Here is an 18,186-nt window from a genome sequence, read left to right as displayed (position 1 = left end):
TGAATCAAAAACAATTCAAAAATAAATGGGATTCTATGAGAAAATATTTTGCAATGTGGGCACAACTTATTGGAAATAATGATACTGTCCTTGGTTGGGATCATAACAAGATGATCGTGCAAGCTGATAATAGTTGGTGGGAGGATAAGATTAAGATGGTGAAAATGTTTATGTCCATGACAGAGGTACAAGATGGCAAGAGCCAACACAAGAAAATATTACGGAAATGAAAGAATTGAGAGATGACATAAGAAATTCACTGCCAATACAAGGTCGACATTGAATTATTAGTTTTTATTTAAATAATTTAAAGTAGAATGTAAACATTAACCATTGTTATTAACAATTGTTTTTATGGTTTTTAAGATTTCAATATTTTATTGTTTTGGTATGGATTTAAGTATTTATATTTATACATCACACTTGTTTAGAAATTCGTTATAAAATATATATATATAAATTAATGAGTTAAAAAAGCACTTTAATGATATATATCCAAACACATTTATTAATTTAAAAAGTGTTTTTTATCTATTCATCCAAACACAATATTAACACAACTTTTACTTAAAAAAGCACTTTTAAAAGCCAACTTAAAAAAACACTTTTTTAATCAAAAAAACTTTTGATACCAAACGGACTCGAATTTATGGTATCCTTTTGAAAAATTAGGGTCCCAAGTTATACCCCAAACCATGAGATGTTGTGAAATCCTATGATTTTTCCGACGTCATAATTTTCTCCACAATCACAAGAAAGTAATGCCTTGACTGGATAATAACTTCGATTGGATTAAGAACTGAATCGTGTTTTAATTCAATGAAATGATTGATTCCAAAAGACTATTTTGTCTCATGTTAAAATTCAACTATAAAAACTCAACTTAAACTCCATCAAAATTCAAACCATTGATTAAAATTCCTTGAAAAATTTAGACTCAAAATCTACTTAATGATGAAAAATTAGATTCAAAATCTGCTCAATGATGCCTAGGTTCAAATTTATCTAATATATATATGTGTGTGTGTGTGTGTGTGTGTGTGTGTGTGTGTGTGTGTGTGTGTGTGTGTGTATATATAGGTCATGTTAATTGATATGTACCCATTTTAAAAGTTTACAAAATATTCAATTTAATTATAAAAAATATGGAACAATTGTATTAAAATCCCTAATACCACTTCAAAGTTTGTGTTCAGTCCCTAGTGTAAAACAAATATATTCTCACTCCCTGAAAAAACCATTTCATATGTTTTAACTCCCTTGTAAACATCAAATTACCTAATTGACCTCATTTTTAATTAAAACTCATTTTTACCCTTAAAATCCCTAACACCATCTGTATTTGGGATTTTAATACTATTACCCCAATCCCCCATTGGCTTCGTGAGAAGAAATCTCATGGTGGGTCTGTGTGAAACCTCTTTTACTTGAAGCTCAAAATCTTGAAGCCGCCGTGCAGAAAAAATTCATCGAAGGGAAAATAAAGTGAAGGTGAGTTTCTTTCCTCAAACTTTCTCATTTTTTTCGTGAAATTCCAGCTTTTAGTGAGTTTGTGTTTATTTGTTTCAATTTAATGATTCTCTTATGTTTTTTAATTGTTATTGTGTGTTTTTTATTTTTTTAAATTCATTATTTATTTGAATTCCACCGATTGAATTTCGAAAATTTAGGGTTTTGTATTATGATTGGTTTTTAGAATAACGTAAAAGTAATACAAGTATCTTGTGGCATTAATCATACGGCTACCTTATTTGAATACAAAGCAGTGTAAAGATGAATGCAGAAATTATTTTTAGATTTCTCGATTAATGCACGTTTATCCTCAAGTTTTATGTTTTAGTTCTTGAATGAGAAAGTTGGTAATTTTGTTTAAATTTTTTCTGAAAATTCTTTAAAGTCTTGAAATGTGCATATCAATTACTTTTGTATGTTTTTTGTATTAGGTGCAAAATGGAATATGAAAGTGGGTCTTGCAACCTGTCGTTTTTGGGTAGCTGTAAATGCAAGAAACAGTTGTTTGTGATTTCAATTTTCAGCGGTTGTAGTTTGCTGGACATTTTTGAGAGGCTTGGAAAAAAATGTGCTGAGATTACTCCTGAAGCTATGATTCTGCAATACGTAGCCCCCCAACACAAGATGCACGTGACTTTGAACGACAATGATGATGTCCTAAATATGATTCATCTTCATATGTGTATGAAGCTCAGCATGATTGAATTGAGGGCAGAGAGTAAAAACGAACATGTCCGCAACCAAAATATTCGGAGGTAAAATATATTAGATTTATGTCCCTGTTTAGTTTTGATAATTTTTTTATATTTTAATTTATAAAGCATGAAATTGTGCACTAGTTGAGATTATTGTGGTTATATAATTTGTTCTATGTTATGATAATATAAATATGTTTTGTTGCCATGATATGAATTATTTGACGATACTGATATTATTTACATTCCATACTTTGCATTTTTTTATGTTAAGTTATTTTTGTATCTTGCACTTAACAAGTTTATATCATATTGGTAAGGGTTGATGAGGAAGACAGACAAAGAAATAGTGGTAACGAAGCTGATCAAGCCTCTTTGAGCAATACACTAGATGCTTAGATTAATTGCATTCGCGGTGTAGGTCAAACATTCAAAGATGCTGCTGACTTTAGAAGATGTGTTAAAAATTATGTTGTTGCTACAAGACGTTCATTTTCGTACAGAAATAATGATAGCGAAAAAGTCACTGTTACTTGTACTGACACTAGTTGTGGATGGAGAATTTATGCTTCTAAATACAAAGCAGACAATATATTTGCGATCCGAAAATGCAATTTAGAGCATACATGTGGTGAGAATAATCTACGTAGTAGAGGACATCCTAGAGCAGATGCAACATGGATAGCTAATGTGGTGAAAGGCAAATTTATAGGAGAGCCCTCTTATTGTCCTTGTACAATTCAAAAAAACTTACAAAGAGATTATGGTGTAGAGTTAAACTATCGCAATGTGTGGAAGGGCAAGGAGTTAGCAATGCATGATATTCATGGCACATATAAGGGATGCTATGATAGACTAAGATGGTATTGTCGAGCTGTTAAAGAAACGAATCTTGGAAGTGTTGCTGAGTGTGAGATTGATATCGAAACTAACAAATTTAAACGACTGTTCATTTGTTTGCACGCATGTGTAGTTGGTTTTGTTACTGGTTGTAGACTGTTGATTTTTTTGGACGGGACTCATATAAAGAATAAGTTTAAAGGTTGTATCCTACTTGCTGTATCGAAGGATGCCAATGATGATCTTTTCACAATTGCTTACTTTGTAGTGGACGCGGAGAATGATATTAATTGGGAATGGTTTTGTTATCATCTGAGAAGTGTTTTGCTTTCGTGTCAAAGCATTCCATTCAATGAGTACACGTTTTTCTCTGACAGACATCATGGGATTATCAAGGCAGTTAATCTACTATTTACGGGCAGTCACTATGCGTACTGCTTGAGGCATTTAGTTGATAATTTTGTGAAAGTGGTACATAATCAATTACTTTTTTTTATGTAGATCGTTTTTTTAAATATATAAATAGATCTATTTAATCTGATTTTTTTGTAACCATTTTAGGTGTTGTGAAGCTATCCAAAACATAACAAAAAGCATTGGTCTTCGGTATTCAAAAAAGCTGTTTATGCTCCATCTTTGCAGGAGCATGAACAACATATAAAAAATATCCTGGAGTCCATGCCACTTGCTAGGGATTTTATTGTAAATTATGAACCACAAAGTTGGGCAAATGCATTGTTTCTTGGCAATAGATGGGGTGTTATAAATAATAACATCGCCGAATGTTGGAATAATTGGGTTAAAGCAGCTCGTTATCTTCCTATCGTGGGTATGGTGGATCATATACGAGTGCAAATCATGAACATGATGCACCAACGACGTGAATCAACAGCTATGATGGTTAAAGAATTAAGTCCAAAAAAGGAGAAAGCTATTGGTAGTGTATATGTGGAATCCCGGAAGTTGAGAGTGCACCGGTCTTGTAATTGGAGGTTTGAAGTAGTCGATGGTGAAAAATCATTTGCTATTGACTAGATAGCAATGACTTGTTCATGTAGATATTTGCAAATCAACAATCTTCCTTGCAAGCATGCTTGCGCCGCTATTGAGTTGAAGTCGATGTCGTTTTATGATTTTTGCGACAAGTATTTCAAAATTGAAATGTACCGTCAATCGTACAGAGGAATTATTAATCTCATCCCAATGTTTGACATTAATGAGTCTTATCTTGATGATGGAAATGTAATCAATGCTCCTGATGTGAGGAGTCAGCCTGGTCATAAGAAAACCAAGAGGATACCATCGCAAATCGAATCATGTGTGTCCAAGTGTAGTCGTTGCCATAAGAGAGGACATTACAGACGTAGCTGCAAAGAAGCTATAAACTAGCTGTTATTGTTTCATGAAAATGATGTTTTAATGTTTTTATTATTACTAACTATCTTAATGTTAGTATCTTTCAATATTCAGTATTTTTTTTATGATTGACAACTGAAATATTTTTCGAAACTTTAACAGGAGAAAGAGAGTGCTGGAAGGGGAATCAAGCATGTTGATACCAGTGAGAAGTCGTACGCGTTCGAGTGAAAGCATTGGTGGTTTACGCATTATGTGATTGTTTTGTTTTTGAAAATGTTGGGAAAGAGTTGGTTTAGTTTGCCTTACTGTCATGTTGTTTTAGTGGTTGTTGATGTCTTGTATTCTTATATGTTCTCTGGAAAAAAACTTGGGCTTTAGGTTGTTGCTTATGTTAATCTTTTAAGTTGGAGAATTAATTGTTTTGTTTGTGTTAGGTGTTAAGCACTTCAATATGTATTTCTGTTTATTGTTATTTGTTTCTGGAAGGTTTGGTGTTTCATCTGTCCATTTTTTAATGTTTGGTTTAAAGGGTGTTTCAAATGGTATATATCAATTTTGAACAGATATTTGAGTACAAAAATTGCTTAATTTGGTATATTATGTGTAATAATGAGTACAAATATTAAATAATTAGGTATATTTTGTGCACAAAAAAACTGTACTCATATTATACCGGGAATACAAAATACATGTCCAAATTGGAAGTTGTTTACTATTGAAACTTTATTTAATTAATGTAATATTTAGTCATACATTAATATGAACAGAGATTTGAATACAAAATGTACTTTTTTGTGTATACTATGTGCAAATTGGAGTAAAAATATTGAATAATCGAGTATATTTTGAGCTAGAGAAAAATATATATTTTCGGCCGAAATTGTTTGTATCAGTTTCAAGGTACATAAATTATCAGATAGAGTATATACGTTAAAGAATCGAGAACAATGTACATATGAATTGAGTACAATGACTTGTCAACCCAGCACAACATAGAGTAGTTCATCTATTCATGCCTAAGATCACCAAGTCATTATCTGGGTGAAGTTCTTGTATTTTGTCAATTTCAAAGTACATAAAATGCCTGATTGAGTATATAAGTTACATAATCTAGGATGATTTAAACGTTTATTGAGTACAATATTTCTTCTGTGAAGGCCTATGAATCCTTGCTTGAAAATTTGCGGAAAATTAAAAATTTTCTTTTTAAATAATTAAAATGCCTCATTCATAAATAAACCGATAAACAAAGTTTGATATTCAAAATGGCAGCGGAAGTAAATATTTGTTTGCAAAATAAAAATGTTTGCTAAAAAAATGGTAAGAGCTGCAAATGAGGTCCTCGGGTGCCACTACTGCCGACCCAAGCTGGCTCACTGGTCCCCGCCCTCGGCCCTAGCCTCATCGGTACCTACAACAATCAAGTCTTGTGAGCCTAAAGACTCAGCATACATATATCGTAGGTAACGAGTAAATACTATAGTAAAATTTGCATGTGATAAAAATATCGTGTCATGAGGCATACTGAAAATAACTTGTACTGAGCAATTATAATACGTGCATAACTGAACTGAAAAATCACAGTAAAATGTTTGCTCCTTGGAGCCCTGTACTGAATTAAAATATAATAATTTTCTGTTGAGATTATGGTCTACGCATGTGGCCCCTGCACTGAACTGAACTAATCGGTAACTGGCTACCGGGGGAGTATCAAACTGAACTGATCGGTCACTGGCGACCGGGTGGTACCAAACTGAACTGATCGGTCACTGGCAACCAGGTAAAATAATGTTCTCATAATAGTGAATTGACCACAAATATCGCATAAATCTCAAAAATAAGCATTTTCTAACTTTATGCACGTTATATAATTAAATGACATAATGAAATATCCTGTACTATTTTACCAACTGGATTGGATCTTTCTCAAGCTCGCTGCGACCTAAATATGCCATGAAAAATATGCAATAGCTTCTACTTGACCAACTATGCAATTTAAGTTCAAAAAATGCGACAATTACGTCTAACGACTTCGTATTTAATCATGACTTCGAACCAACCCGAACCAACAGTGAACCAACGTATAGTTATGATTAAAATACGCTTAAAATTATGAATTTATTCTCCTAAAATGGTGAGGTTCGAAATCTAGGTGAATGGAGGCCAAAACATGAAACGCTCTTTCGAGAGTCAATTTGGCACAACGCACCGTAAATTCTCGTACGACTTCAAAAATGATCCGAATCACAAACGGCCAAAAACGTGGCCTTCCTAACTTGATGAGGCACTGTCCAGTCCAAAGCCATAGGCTAAAAGCCAACCAAGAATTCAAACGAGCCTCCAAACCGTCACAGCAAGTTGTTGTCCAAGAATGCAGCAGCATGCTTTGGTTTCTTTACGTCGTTTTCGAGACTACCGGCCATTGGGGCCTGAAACACCAACAATAGGCTCTTACCAACGTCCCAAGGAATGATTTGAACCATGGATAAGGGCCCTAGGCCAGCCACAATTTGCGCCATTCCAGCACAACTCGAAAGGTTCACCCGAGAGCACAAAAATCTGCACGTCGGGCATAGTTCTTGTTTTGCTGTCACGGATCGTTCCAGTGGCCATTTGATTGGCCATGACACAATCTAGACATCTAGGGATATGGTATGAACCATGGCTAAGGAACCTAGGCCAACCAAGATCCATACCATTCCACAAACGCGAACCAACACATGCTGTAAAATGGAAGGGGCGAAGGGTGTAGGGGCTGCTCTTGCGTTTTAAATTAAAAACCGATTCAGCATGGAACAAGCCACCAAAAGGGAAACTTAGTCACGTATTAGACATTCTAGGAAAGTGATCTAACCATGGCTATAGGCCTTTGGGGCAGCCAAGATCAGTTCATTTTCCTTTGACAGCACACACAGAATTTTCGAAGACTCAAATGGCAAGGAAGAAAAGCTGCTGTCATTTTCGATTTCTGTCATGAATGGGGCTTGTTTAAATGGACCATCACGGTCTTGACACACCCTAGTATGTGTCTAGATGTATCCCAGTGAGCCTGGAGTCGAACCATCCACCTGAAACCACAAAACAAGAGAAAACCGTGAAGTGCACAATGAAGGCCGAAATCTGCACTCTTTTTTTTAAAAAAAGTTCTTGATGCATTTCGGTTTTTGGCATAAACTGATGGTCATATGATGTTTAAAAATGTTACTATGGCTTGATTGAAGAGCAAGGAAGAATATAAACATGCCTGGTTTCGTTTGGGAAAGAAACGAATGAACAAGACGACCCGGCGCGGAGGAGTGGAGCGCTATGCTACCTTGGTTGCTACTCGATTATTTTTTTCTTGTTAATGGCTAAGTGACTCACAATTTTTCCTCTCAAAATGACTCTGAAATTCTCTCAGCTTTTCGGTGGAGAGGAGGGGAATAAGTTGGTTAGGGGAGTGAGGGAATGGTTGCCATATAATGGGGGATGCAAGACTAAGTCTACTCCTTTTTGAATTTTGAATTTGAGTTGATATCAAAATGATTTGTTGGGGTGTTTGTTGGAGTGAAAATGAACGAATCCCACATGATTTACAAGGCTAGGATAATGTTTTAATATTAATTAATTAAAGGTGAAAAGATTATCATGTTAAGGGATGGCAAGGAATTGATCAAAGGTGAGTTGGCAATGTATTGTTTAATAAATTAAGGGTGGCCGAAAATTTGAAATAAAATGAAGGAAAATGTTGCTTATTTTAGTAAATTTTTATCCCCTTAAGGCCTTACCTATTCTTTAAATAATTTAGTGAATTAACCACTTAATTATGGAACTTAAATGAATTTATTTTCTACTCATCTCAAGTTACTAAAATAATTCCTTAAACCTCTTTTTAACTTTAATTAACTTACTTGCTAGCTAAAATAAATTCTGGAAATATTTTCTGAAATCTTAAATTTTATCTCTAAAATCCACTCCAGTTCGGCCTCACTGAATTAACTGAAAAGAATAAAATTAAACTTCTGGCTAAAATAATTAACTTCAAAGAAAATCATTTAAATATGCATGCAATGAAGTCAATTTAAATTAAAATATTAGAATTATGCATGGCTTATACGCAGTTTAATTACGGGTTCTACAACTCTCCCCCCTTAAAAGAAATTTCGTCCTTGAAATTAGAACTCACCGAATAACTCGGGGTATCGACTCCTCATCTCCTGCTCAGACTCCAACGTATCTTCCTCCTCTGAATGGTTGAGCCATTTAACTTTGACTCGGTTAACTAACTTGTTCCGAAGTTTCTTCTCCTGTCTGTCTAAGATCTGCACCGGTCTCTCCTCATAAGACAGGTTTGGAGTAAGTTGCAACGGCTCAAAATTCAGCACATGCGAAGGGTTCGCCATGTACTTTCTCAGCATGGAGACGTGGAACACATTGTGTACTCCGGCCAGATTCGGCGGAAGAGCAACACGATAAGCTAGCGTCCCAACTATGTCAAGGATCTCAAAGGGTCCAATGAATCTCGGACTGAGATTCCCTTTCTTTCCAAATCGCATAACACCTTTCATAGGTGCTATCTTCACAAAGACATGGTCGCCAACGGCAAACTCTAGGTCTCTCCTTCTTTGATCTGCATAGCTTTTCTGTCGACTCTGAGCAGTCCTCATCCTATCACGGATCTTGACTACTACATCGGCGGCCTTCTGAATAATCTCGGGACCCAATTCTGCTCTCTCTCCTACTTCATCCCAATGAACAGGAGATCTACACTTGCGGCCATACAGTGCTTCATACGGAGCCATACCAATAGACGACTGGAAGCTGTTGTTGTAGGTGAACTCTACTAATGGAAACTTTGACTCCCAACCCCCTGAGAAGTCAATCACACAAGCACGGAGAAGATCCTCCAAGATCTGAATAACTCGCTCTGACTGACCATCTGTCTGTGGGTGGAAAGCTGTGCTAAACAGCAACTTCGTACCCATGGTCGAATGAAAACTCTTCGAAAAAGAGGAAGTAAATCTGGGGTCTCTGTCAGATACGATCGAAACTGGAATACCATGAAGTCAGACTATCTCCCGGATATACAACTCTGCGTACTGAACCATGGTGAAAGTCGTCTTAATAGGCAAGAAGTGCGCTGACTTGGTAAGACGATCAACAATCACCCAGATGGCATTTGATCCTCTGACTGACTTCGGCAATCCGGTCACGAAGTCCATGGTAACATTCTCCCACTTCCACTCGGGAATGGGAAGAGGCTTGAGGAAACATGCTGGTCTCTGATGCTCTGCCTTCACTAACTGACAAGTCAGACACTCAGATACAAAACATCTGATGTCTTTCTTCATCCCTGGCCACCAATACAACAACTGCAGATCTTTGTACTTCTTTGTACTCCCAGGATGAATAGAATACGGTGACATGTGGGCCTCTGATAGAATATATGCTCGGATAGTATCACTGCTAGGAACCCACATCTTGTCTCGGTATCGCACTATACCGTCGCTGACTGAATATAAGACACTGCCCTTGGCCTCATCTCTCTTCTTCCACAGTGCCAACTGCTCATCTGCGGACTGACCACTGCGAATGCGGTCCATAAGAGAAGACTGAATCATCAAGGTAGATAGACGGGGAACTCTACCTCGAGGATATGCCTCTAGATCAAACCCCTGCATCTCAAACTGAAGGGGTTTCTGAATCGTCAAATGCGCCATCACTGCGAATTTTCTGCTCAATACATCTGCAACTACATTAGCTTTACCCGGGTGGTAGCTATCACAATCATAATCCTTCACAAGCTCCAACCAACGCCTCTGACGCATGTTCAGCTCTTTTTGCGTAAAGAAATACTTGAGGCTCTTGTGGTCGGTAAAGATCTGACACTTCTCTCCATACAAATAGTGCCTCCAAATCTTCAAGGCAAAAACTACTGCTGCCAACTCTAGATCATGGGTAGGGTAATTCTTCTCGTGGATTTTCAGCTGTCGAGAATCATAAGCTATCACCTTCCCATGCTGCATCAAAACTGCGCCTAAATCGAGCTTCGAAGCATCGGTATAAAGGACAAACTCGTCGGGCCCTGATGACATGGCCAAAACTGGTGCTGAAATAAGAGCTTGCTTCAAGGTATCGAAGCTCTTCTGACACTCCTCGCTCCACACGAATTTAGCATTCTTCTTTGTCAGTGATGTGAGTGGAACGGCAATAGAGGAGAATCCCTTAATAAACTTCCTGTAATATCCTGCTAGCCCAAGAAAACTGCGGATTTCAGATGCATTCTGAGGCACAACCCAATCTCTGACTGCTGCAACTTTCGCTGGGTCTACCTCAATACCACTGCTAGAAACGATGTGGCCTAAGAATGCCATCTTCTCCAACCAAAATTCGCACTTACTGAATTTTGCGAATAACTTGTGCTTCTGCAAGGTCTGCAAAATTGTGGTCAGATGCCTGCTGTGATCGTCTTGACTCTTGGAGTAGACGAGAATATCGTCTATGAACACTATCACAAACTGGTCAAGATACGGCTGAAATACGCGATTCATGAGATCCATGAAGATCGCTGGCGCATTCGTCAGATCGAACGGCATCACAAGGAACTCGTAGTGGCCATAACGAGTCCTGAAAGCAATCTTTGAAACATCAGCATCTCTCACTCTCAACTGGTGATAACCTGAACGCAGATCAATCTTGGAGAATATCGAAACTCTCTGCAACTGGTCAAACAGATCCTCTATCCTCGGAAGTGGGTATTTGTTCTTCACTGTAACCCTGTTCAATTCCCGGTAGTCAATGCAAAGCCTCATCGAGCCATCCTTCTTCTTAACAAATAAGACTGGCGCGCCCCAAGGTGAGAAACTAGGTCGAATGAACTCCTTGTCCAGAAGTTCCTGAATTTGCTTCTTAAGCTCTGCCATCTCTGTCAGTACTAGTCGGTACGGCGCTTTGGATATCGGAGTCGTACCTGGCATAAGCTCAATGGAAAACTCCACCTCTCTCTCGGGTGGCATACCAGAGACATCTTCGGGAAAGAAGTCTAAGAAATCTCTGACAATCGGAACATCTGAGGCTGACTGACTGGGTGCCTCGGGGACAGATAAAAAGGTTGCTAGAAATGCCCGACACCCTCTATGCATGAGCTTCCTAGCCTGAACATAAGGAATAATACGCGGTAGAGGAAAGTACCTGTCTGGTTCAAATAAGAACTGCTCTATTCCAAGCGGTCGGACAAGAACAGATCTCCGCTGGAAGTCTATCAACACTCTGTTCCGTAATAGCCAGTCCATCCCTAGGATGATGTCAAATTCTGGCATCGGTAGCATGATCAGATCCGCATAAACAAGATTACCGTGCATGTAATGCTCAGAACACCGAGTGATCATTCTGAATTGAGAGATATGTTATGAACAATGTGTATAGAGATAAGAAATAAGAGATGAAGAAGTTTGGCGTAAAATGTAGAATTATGCCATTGTAATTCGAAGTTACAGCGCACCCGCAGTGCTTGTAAGCACCGCACCCGCGGTGCAATGGGCAGAAAATGAGTGAATTCCCGTAGCCACACCGCACCCGCGGTAGTTACATGACCGCACCCGCGGTCATCACTTGTGAAAAATAAAAAGTCCTGCCGAGAGCTCAGCGCACCCGCGCTCCTAGTGTTGCCGCACCCGCGGTCATACTTCCGAGAAATCCACTCTCATTCTCATCGTGACATGTGGCCTAGTATATATATACAATTAGTGCTGATTCACTCATTCTTCAGCTTCCAGCAAGAGAACCGAAATTCCTCTCCAAGCCTTTTCAAATTCTTCACTTTGATTCTTAAGTTGTGTACGATTTAGCCATCCAAATCATATTCCGAGTTAAGAATTGTGTTCCTTGCTTTGAAAGCTACAAAGTGATGTAAGTATTGTTTAATTCTAGCAAGTTTCACGATTTAGATGTTAGAGGAATTGGAATATGATAGTTATATTATGTTCTTGACGTCTTGAGCATGATATATTGGTAAACAGATCGAAGAACAGATATCATACGCAATTATTATGAATTTCAGCATGTTTAGAAGTAAACTGTACTGATTTTGAGTATGGTTTTATGTATATGATTCGATTATGAGTTGAGGATGGTATATGTTGATATTTGTTGAGATTGGACTGACCGGTATTAAGAATATACGTCGTTATGCCGTCCAATTGTATCGAGATTACGTAGTGACTTGGATATGTATTGATTAGATAAGAGATTGATAGATTTTGTATCAACATTTCCATTTCAGATTCGTATTGTCAACCGTGACAGCAACTGTGCGACGAAAGGTATAGTACATGTTTTGTTTGGGGAATTACGACTCAAATGAGATCACATTTGAGTTTCCCAACCAAAATCACATACTTGTTTTATCGTTTATATCTAGATATGATTATGATTGTTTATAGATTTGTTTATAGAACTTGTATACAAATCTTGTTATGCTTTGTTTACAGATCATGTGGCATTGCATTAGAATGAGTATGCTTGTTTACAGATTATGTATTCATGCATTAAGATAGGACAGTCTGGAGATCAGGCAGACTTCTAGACGTTCGGCGATATCACAGCTTAGGGGAAGATCACCGCCCCTATTGTAGACGCGGATACAGATCAGGCCGAAGTCTAGGAATAAGACGTACAGCACCTCGATTGGGAGGGTAGGTGACAGACAGTGACGTCTTATTCACAACGGGATCCCTAGAGTTCTAGTCGAGTCGCATCTAGACATGATTAGACTTGCATTGCATGATTTTATATGAATGACATTCATATAGCATGTTTCATGTTTTAGATTGTTTAATGCATGTATACATGTTTATACTGGGATTTGTTCTCACCGGTTTTCCGGCTGTTGTTATGTCTGTATGTGTGCATAACAACAGGTGGGGCAGGATCTGGGTCGAGACAGAGATGATCGGGTTAGCGTGGAGATCTCGGGCGTAGCAGATGGACCAGTAGTTGTCTTTTTATTATGTACTGTCGTTTAATACTGGTTAGTTGAGAACATACAGAATAAGACATGTATATTATGTTGGTATGTTGTAAATGAAATAAAGATTGTTGCTTGTTTAATTACATTTGATTAAATGTAAAAGCGAAAAATTGACCCACGCTTTAGAATAATGATCCATTTAATCCCAAGAAAAAGAGTTAGAGCCCGGGTCCCCACAGTGCAGCTCAAGATCTATATCTCGGATAACATTGGTAGCTGCCATCTCCTCGCCTGACGGCAGCACTACTGAAAAGGCTATGTCTAGCCCAATGGTTTTGATCTTAAGAAAGTTCGCAAAGACCTCCGAAATAAACGAGTGTGTGGCCCCTGAATCTATCAAGGCCTTGGTAGCGGAACCAGATATAAAAATTCTCCCTGAAAGATCGGAACTCTAAGTTGAACCCAATAATTACAAGAACTAAACTTATAGACATGCAAAGACCAGAGTTCTTCTAACCTAAATCCCCAAAATAATACTGAGTAGAGCATGCAATCCTATCGCGGTTCTAAGTTCAAATCTTAATCTCGATTCCCAAAACACGGAAATTCAAATAATAACTTAAAGCTTAAAGATACCTGTCAACAACATAGTCTCCGGGTTTGCTTCCGCGGCATGGAGAGCAAAAACTCTGCCTTGGGTAGGCAGATTCCTCTGAGGGCACTGTAGCAACACGTGGTCTGGACTGCCACACTCGAAACACTTTCCTGAGCCATACATACACGCTCCAGGATGGCGGCGTGAGCACCTGGGACAGACTGGGGGCTCAAAAATCCTTGGGGCTGGGCGTCCCCGCTGCTGCTACTGCTGCTGCTCACCTCTGTTTCTAGGCGGCCCGTGAGAAGGCCTCTTGCTCTACTGCTGATGCTGATGAGGAGAAGGGCGATGTGGTACCTGGATTGGGCGCTTGCCCTAGAGATCCCTCTCGATATCCCGCAGAGAGCTTTGAAGACAGCGATCTCATAAGTAGTAGGGTCAGACACCCTAACATCACGGCGCAAAATCGGCCGTAGACCCACCAGAAAATGCATCATCTTGGCTCTGGCATCATTCGCGATCAGGGGTACAAAATGACAACACCTCTCGAACTTACGGATGAACTCTGTAACCGTCATATCCCCATGTTTCAAGCTCATGAACTCAGTGGTCAACCTGGTGCGCACTTCCTCGGCAAAATATTTGGAGTAGAAAACCTCCGTGAAGCGGTCCCAAGTCAGTGTAGCCAAGTTCAGGGTTACTGCTGCTCCTTCCCACCACAAGCGGGTTTCTCCACTGAATAAGTAGGTGGCACTAAATCGGGTATACATATTTTAAAATCAGGTATACATGTATATTAATCGAGTACTAAAATTCATGTTACATGTCAATTTCATGAATTTTATACATCTTCAACTGGAGTTCTCGATTTATGTAAATGTAAACCTGATTTTAAAACATGTATACCGGATTTATTGTGAATTGTGCTCTATTATTTAATATATATACTCAAACAGAAATTGACTTAATAACAACTTCACCCAGATAGACGAATACATATGAGATACACTACTTTACCAAGTAAAGTACAAGGATGAATATGATTTTATAGTACCATCACTTGGTGTGTTGTGCAAGAACTTCTAAAGCGTACAAGATCACTTCTCTTCTTGCTGTGTTTTACGGGTGGACATAGGTTATTTTCAGGGTAAATCCAACATATTCATCTATATTTTGATGAAAGTACATATCATATGTTATGAGGTACATTACACACTAAATCGGGTATACATGTGTTAAAATCAGGTATACATGTATATTAATCGAGTACTAAAATTCATGTTATATACCAATTTCATGAATTTTATACATCTTCAACTAGAGTTCTTGATTTATGTAAATGTATACCTGATTTTAAAACATGTATACCCAATTTAGTGTCAATTGTGCTCTATTATTTAATATATATATATATATACTCAAACAGAAATTTATGGTCTTCGAAATTGACATAATCACAACTTCACCCAGATAGACGAATACATATGAGATACAATACTTCACCAAGTAAAGTAGAAGGATGAATATCATTTTATAGTACCATCACTTGAAGTGTTGTACAAGAAATTCTAAAGCGTACAAGATCACTTCTCTTCTTGCTGTGTTTTCCAGGTGGACATAGGTTATTTTCAGGGTAAATCCAACATATTCATCTATATTTTGATGAAAGTACATGTTATATGTTATGAGGTACATAACACAATAAATCGGGTATACATATGTTAAATCAGGTATACATGTACATTAATCGAGTACTCAAATTCATGTTATATGTCAATTTCATGAATTTTATACATCTTCAACTGGAGTTCTCGATTTATGTAAATGTACACCTGATTTTAAAACATGTATACCGGATTTATTGTGAGTTATGCTCTATTATTTAATATATATACTCAATCAGACATCTTATGGTCTTCGAAATTGACATAATAACAACTTCACCCAGATCCTAGCATGAATAGATGAACTACTCTACTTTATGCTGGATAGACAAGTCATTGTACTCGTTTCATGTGTTCATTGTACTTAATTTATGGGTACACTGTACTCAATACATATGTACATTGTAATTAAATTATATGTATATTGTGCTCAATTTGTGTGTACATTGTCCTCGATTAGTTAAATACTATTGTGTGTTTACTAATGTATGACTAAATATTAGATTAGTTAGATATACTCGATTATGTAACATTTGTACTCATAGTTACACATAATATACCCAATAAAGCAATTTTTGTACTCAATTTTCTCTTATAAATCTATATGTACCATGTAAAATACCAGGTAACCCAAATTCTGAAAAGTGAACAAATGATACACCAAACTTTCCCAGAAACAAATAAATTTTAACAGAAATAGATATTGAAGTGCGTAACAGCAAACACAAACACGATAATAATCAATTGTGTGTCTTCATTACATAATTTAAACCAACAATTAAACATAGACTTCAAATTTTCAAACTCCAGTACTACTGTAATTTCTTAACCATCAGAATAGTGAGGAGTAATTAATTACTCAAACTTGTTTTTCAACAATCCATTTTCATCAGATAATATTATGGCTGCCAAACGTGCTCGATAAGTGTCCATCTTCACATCCTGTGCATAGCTCCAGATCCCATCTGTGTCACGGGCTAGACACTCCAACCACATGCATGCATAGACTCCACAATCGAGGGTTGCACCTTGTTGACGACAAGGTTCTCTTAACACTGGCTCACTTACAAGGTCGAATCCCCATAAGTGACGTATGGAACCAGCCAAAAACTTTGTCTGCAACAAACAATACTTTCAAAATTTCATCTTAATTTGTATTTACATAAACTTTGAACATTTCAAAGTAAACTTACATAAACTTTGGCTTTCCCAACTGAGAATAGATCATGCATGGAGTTCCACAGTTTAAATATCCCTTCATCTCTTTTGTAAACCAACAAAAACCAATGCCACCTGTCATTCATAGGGAAATGATGTATCTGCATCTTCTAAATAATTCTCCAGTCAGTTCCTACAGCCTAGCCATCGTGAAAGATGTCATCAATGAAAGAAAAGCTCCATAATCATCCCGATGTACCATCGATCTTTTCCCATGTTGTTCCAACTTCGTAAGGACTTCTTTCTACACATTGAAGAACACATATACTCATTTATCTTAATATAGTAAAACGAAAATAAAAAAACGCAAAACTCGGACTGCTACGAACCTGCACCATTGTGTCCACGCATAATTCTCATATAAACATTAATTATCTCAAACTCAACAGGATCACCAAAAAGAAAATGACATAATATCGGTCCACTTAAACTCATAACCGTATCTTCCCAAACGACAACACTACAAAATAGAAAATTCAATTTCATTAAAAAAATTAGGACACGTTATTACGAAAATAAGAAGAAGAAACATATGGAAGATGAACGTACTCCAACTCTTTTCTAGCAAGAAAGTTTGTCACCAATTTTCTCTCTTCATCATTAGCTTCTTCATGTCCACATAAATCTGATCTACCTTGAAACTCATCCATGGAAACCTTGCCAGGAGTATTGCCTTTCTTCTAAACGTCTATAACTTCCTGTCCAAAAACGGCGATATATTCAGCAATATAACAGAAAATCCAAACATCAATAACAACAATAGTACTGAAAAATAGAAAAACTAAATTAAACTTAATACAATCGATTTCGAAATAATTGACACTTCATTTACCTGTTTTGTCACCTTCCTCTTACGTCTTGGTGTTGAGCTAGGTGGAGCCACAAACACGGAACCTTTTTTTTTTCTTCACACGATCATTCCTAGCCCTCACATGATACGCAATTGAAGATTGAGAAATAGTTTTCTTCTCCACTTCAGAAGTAGCAACAAAACTACCATTAATGCTCTCATCAACACAAGCATTCAAATAATGGGATTCATCTAACTCTTTCTTTTCTTTAGCCAAATCAGAAACAACTGCATTTACCACTACGTCAACAAAATCACCAAAGTTAGCTCTTGCATCATGTGATGACTCAAAAGTCATCTTTTCTTCTGTTTTATCAACCTTATCCTCAGATTCAACAACATTGTCACGTTTATCCGCCACAGACCTTTTTTCCCTTCATTCTACGTCGAACCTTTTCACCCTCTAATTCAGCACATCTCTTTCTCAGTATGTTTAAATCATTCATTTGTTTTAGGACAAGTTTCTCAAAACGTTTTACTTCAGATTTATTTGTTTCTTGATTTAA

The 18,186-nt window shown here is 37.3% G+C and overlaps 2 protein-coding genes across 5 annotated transcripts; one reads left to right on the top strand and one right to left on the bottom strand.

Moving 5' to 3' along the window:
* The first annotated feature begins 3,020 nt into the window (after nt 1–3,020).
* On the top strand, nt 3,021–4,634 carry LOC140818023 (uncharacterized). The gene is made up of 4 exons (XM_073177818.1): nt 3,021–3,518; nt 3,690–4,039; nt 4,106–4,289; nt 4,566–4,634. Exons 1-4 carry the CDS (start codon nt 3,021–3,023, stop codon nt 4,632–4,634), a joined length of 1,101 nt encoding a protein of 366 aa, XP_073033919.1.
* An 11,665-nt stretch (nt 4,635–16,299) lies between these two features.
* LOC140818457 (uncharacterized) lies at nt 16,300–18,176 on the bottom strand. 4 transcript variants are annotated; one of them, XM_073178409.1, is made up of 4 exons: nt 17,663–18,168; nt 17,380–17,524; nt 16,806–16,905; nt 16,300–16,743 (listed from the first exon to the last, which is right to left on the bottom strand). In XM_073178409.1, the coding sequence occupies exons 2-4, from the start codon at nt 17,478–17,480 to the stop codon at nt 16,468–16,470; spliced, it is 477 nt and encodes a 158-aa protein (XP_073034510.1). In that variant the 5' UTR covers nt 17,481–17,524; nt 17,663–18,168; the 3' UTR covers nt 16,300–16,467. The 4 variants fall into 4 exon arrangements, 3 of the variants coding, with proteins under 3 accessions (XP_073034510.1, XP_073034509.1, XP_073034511.1); XM_073178408.1 differs by having other exon boundaries at nt 16,302–16,743; nt 17,380–17,528; nt 17,663–18,167; XM_073178410.1 differs by having other exon boundaries at nt 16,310–16,728; nt 17,380–17,528; nt 17,663–18,160.
* Nucleotides 18,177–18,186: the final 10 nt, after the last annotated feature.

This window comes from Primulina eburnea, chromosome 17 (assembly GCF_022965805.1).
Source record: "Primulina eburnea isolate SZY01 chromosome 17, ASM2296580v1, whole genome shotgun sequence".
Classification (NCBI taxonomy): Eukaryota; Viridiplantae; Streptophyta; class Magnoliopsida; order Lamiales; family Gesneriaceae; genus Primulina; species Primulina eburnea.
The sequence above is the reverse complement of the archived record's forward strand: the minus strand, read 5'-3'. Positions and strand labels throughout refer to the sequence as shown.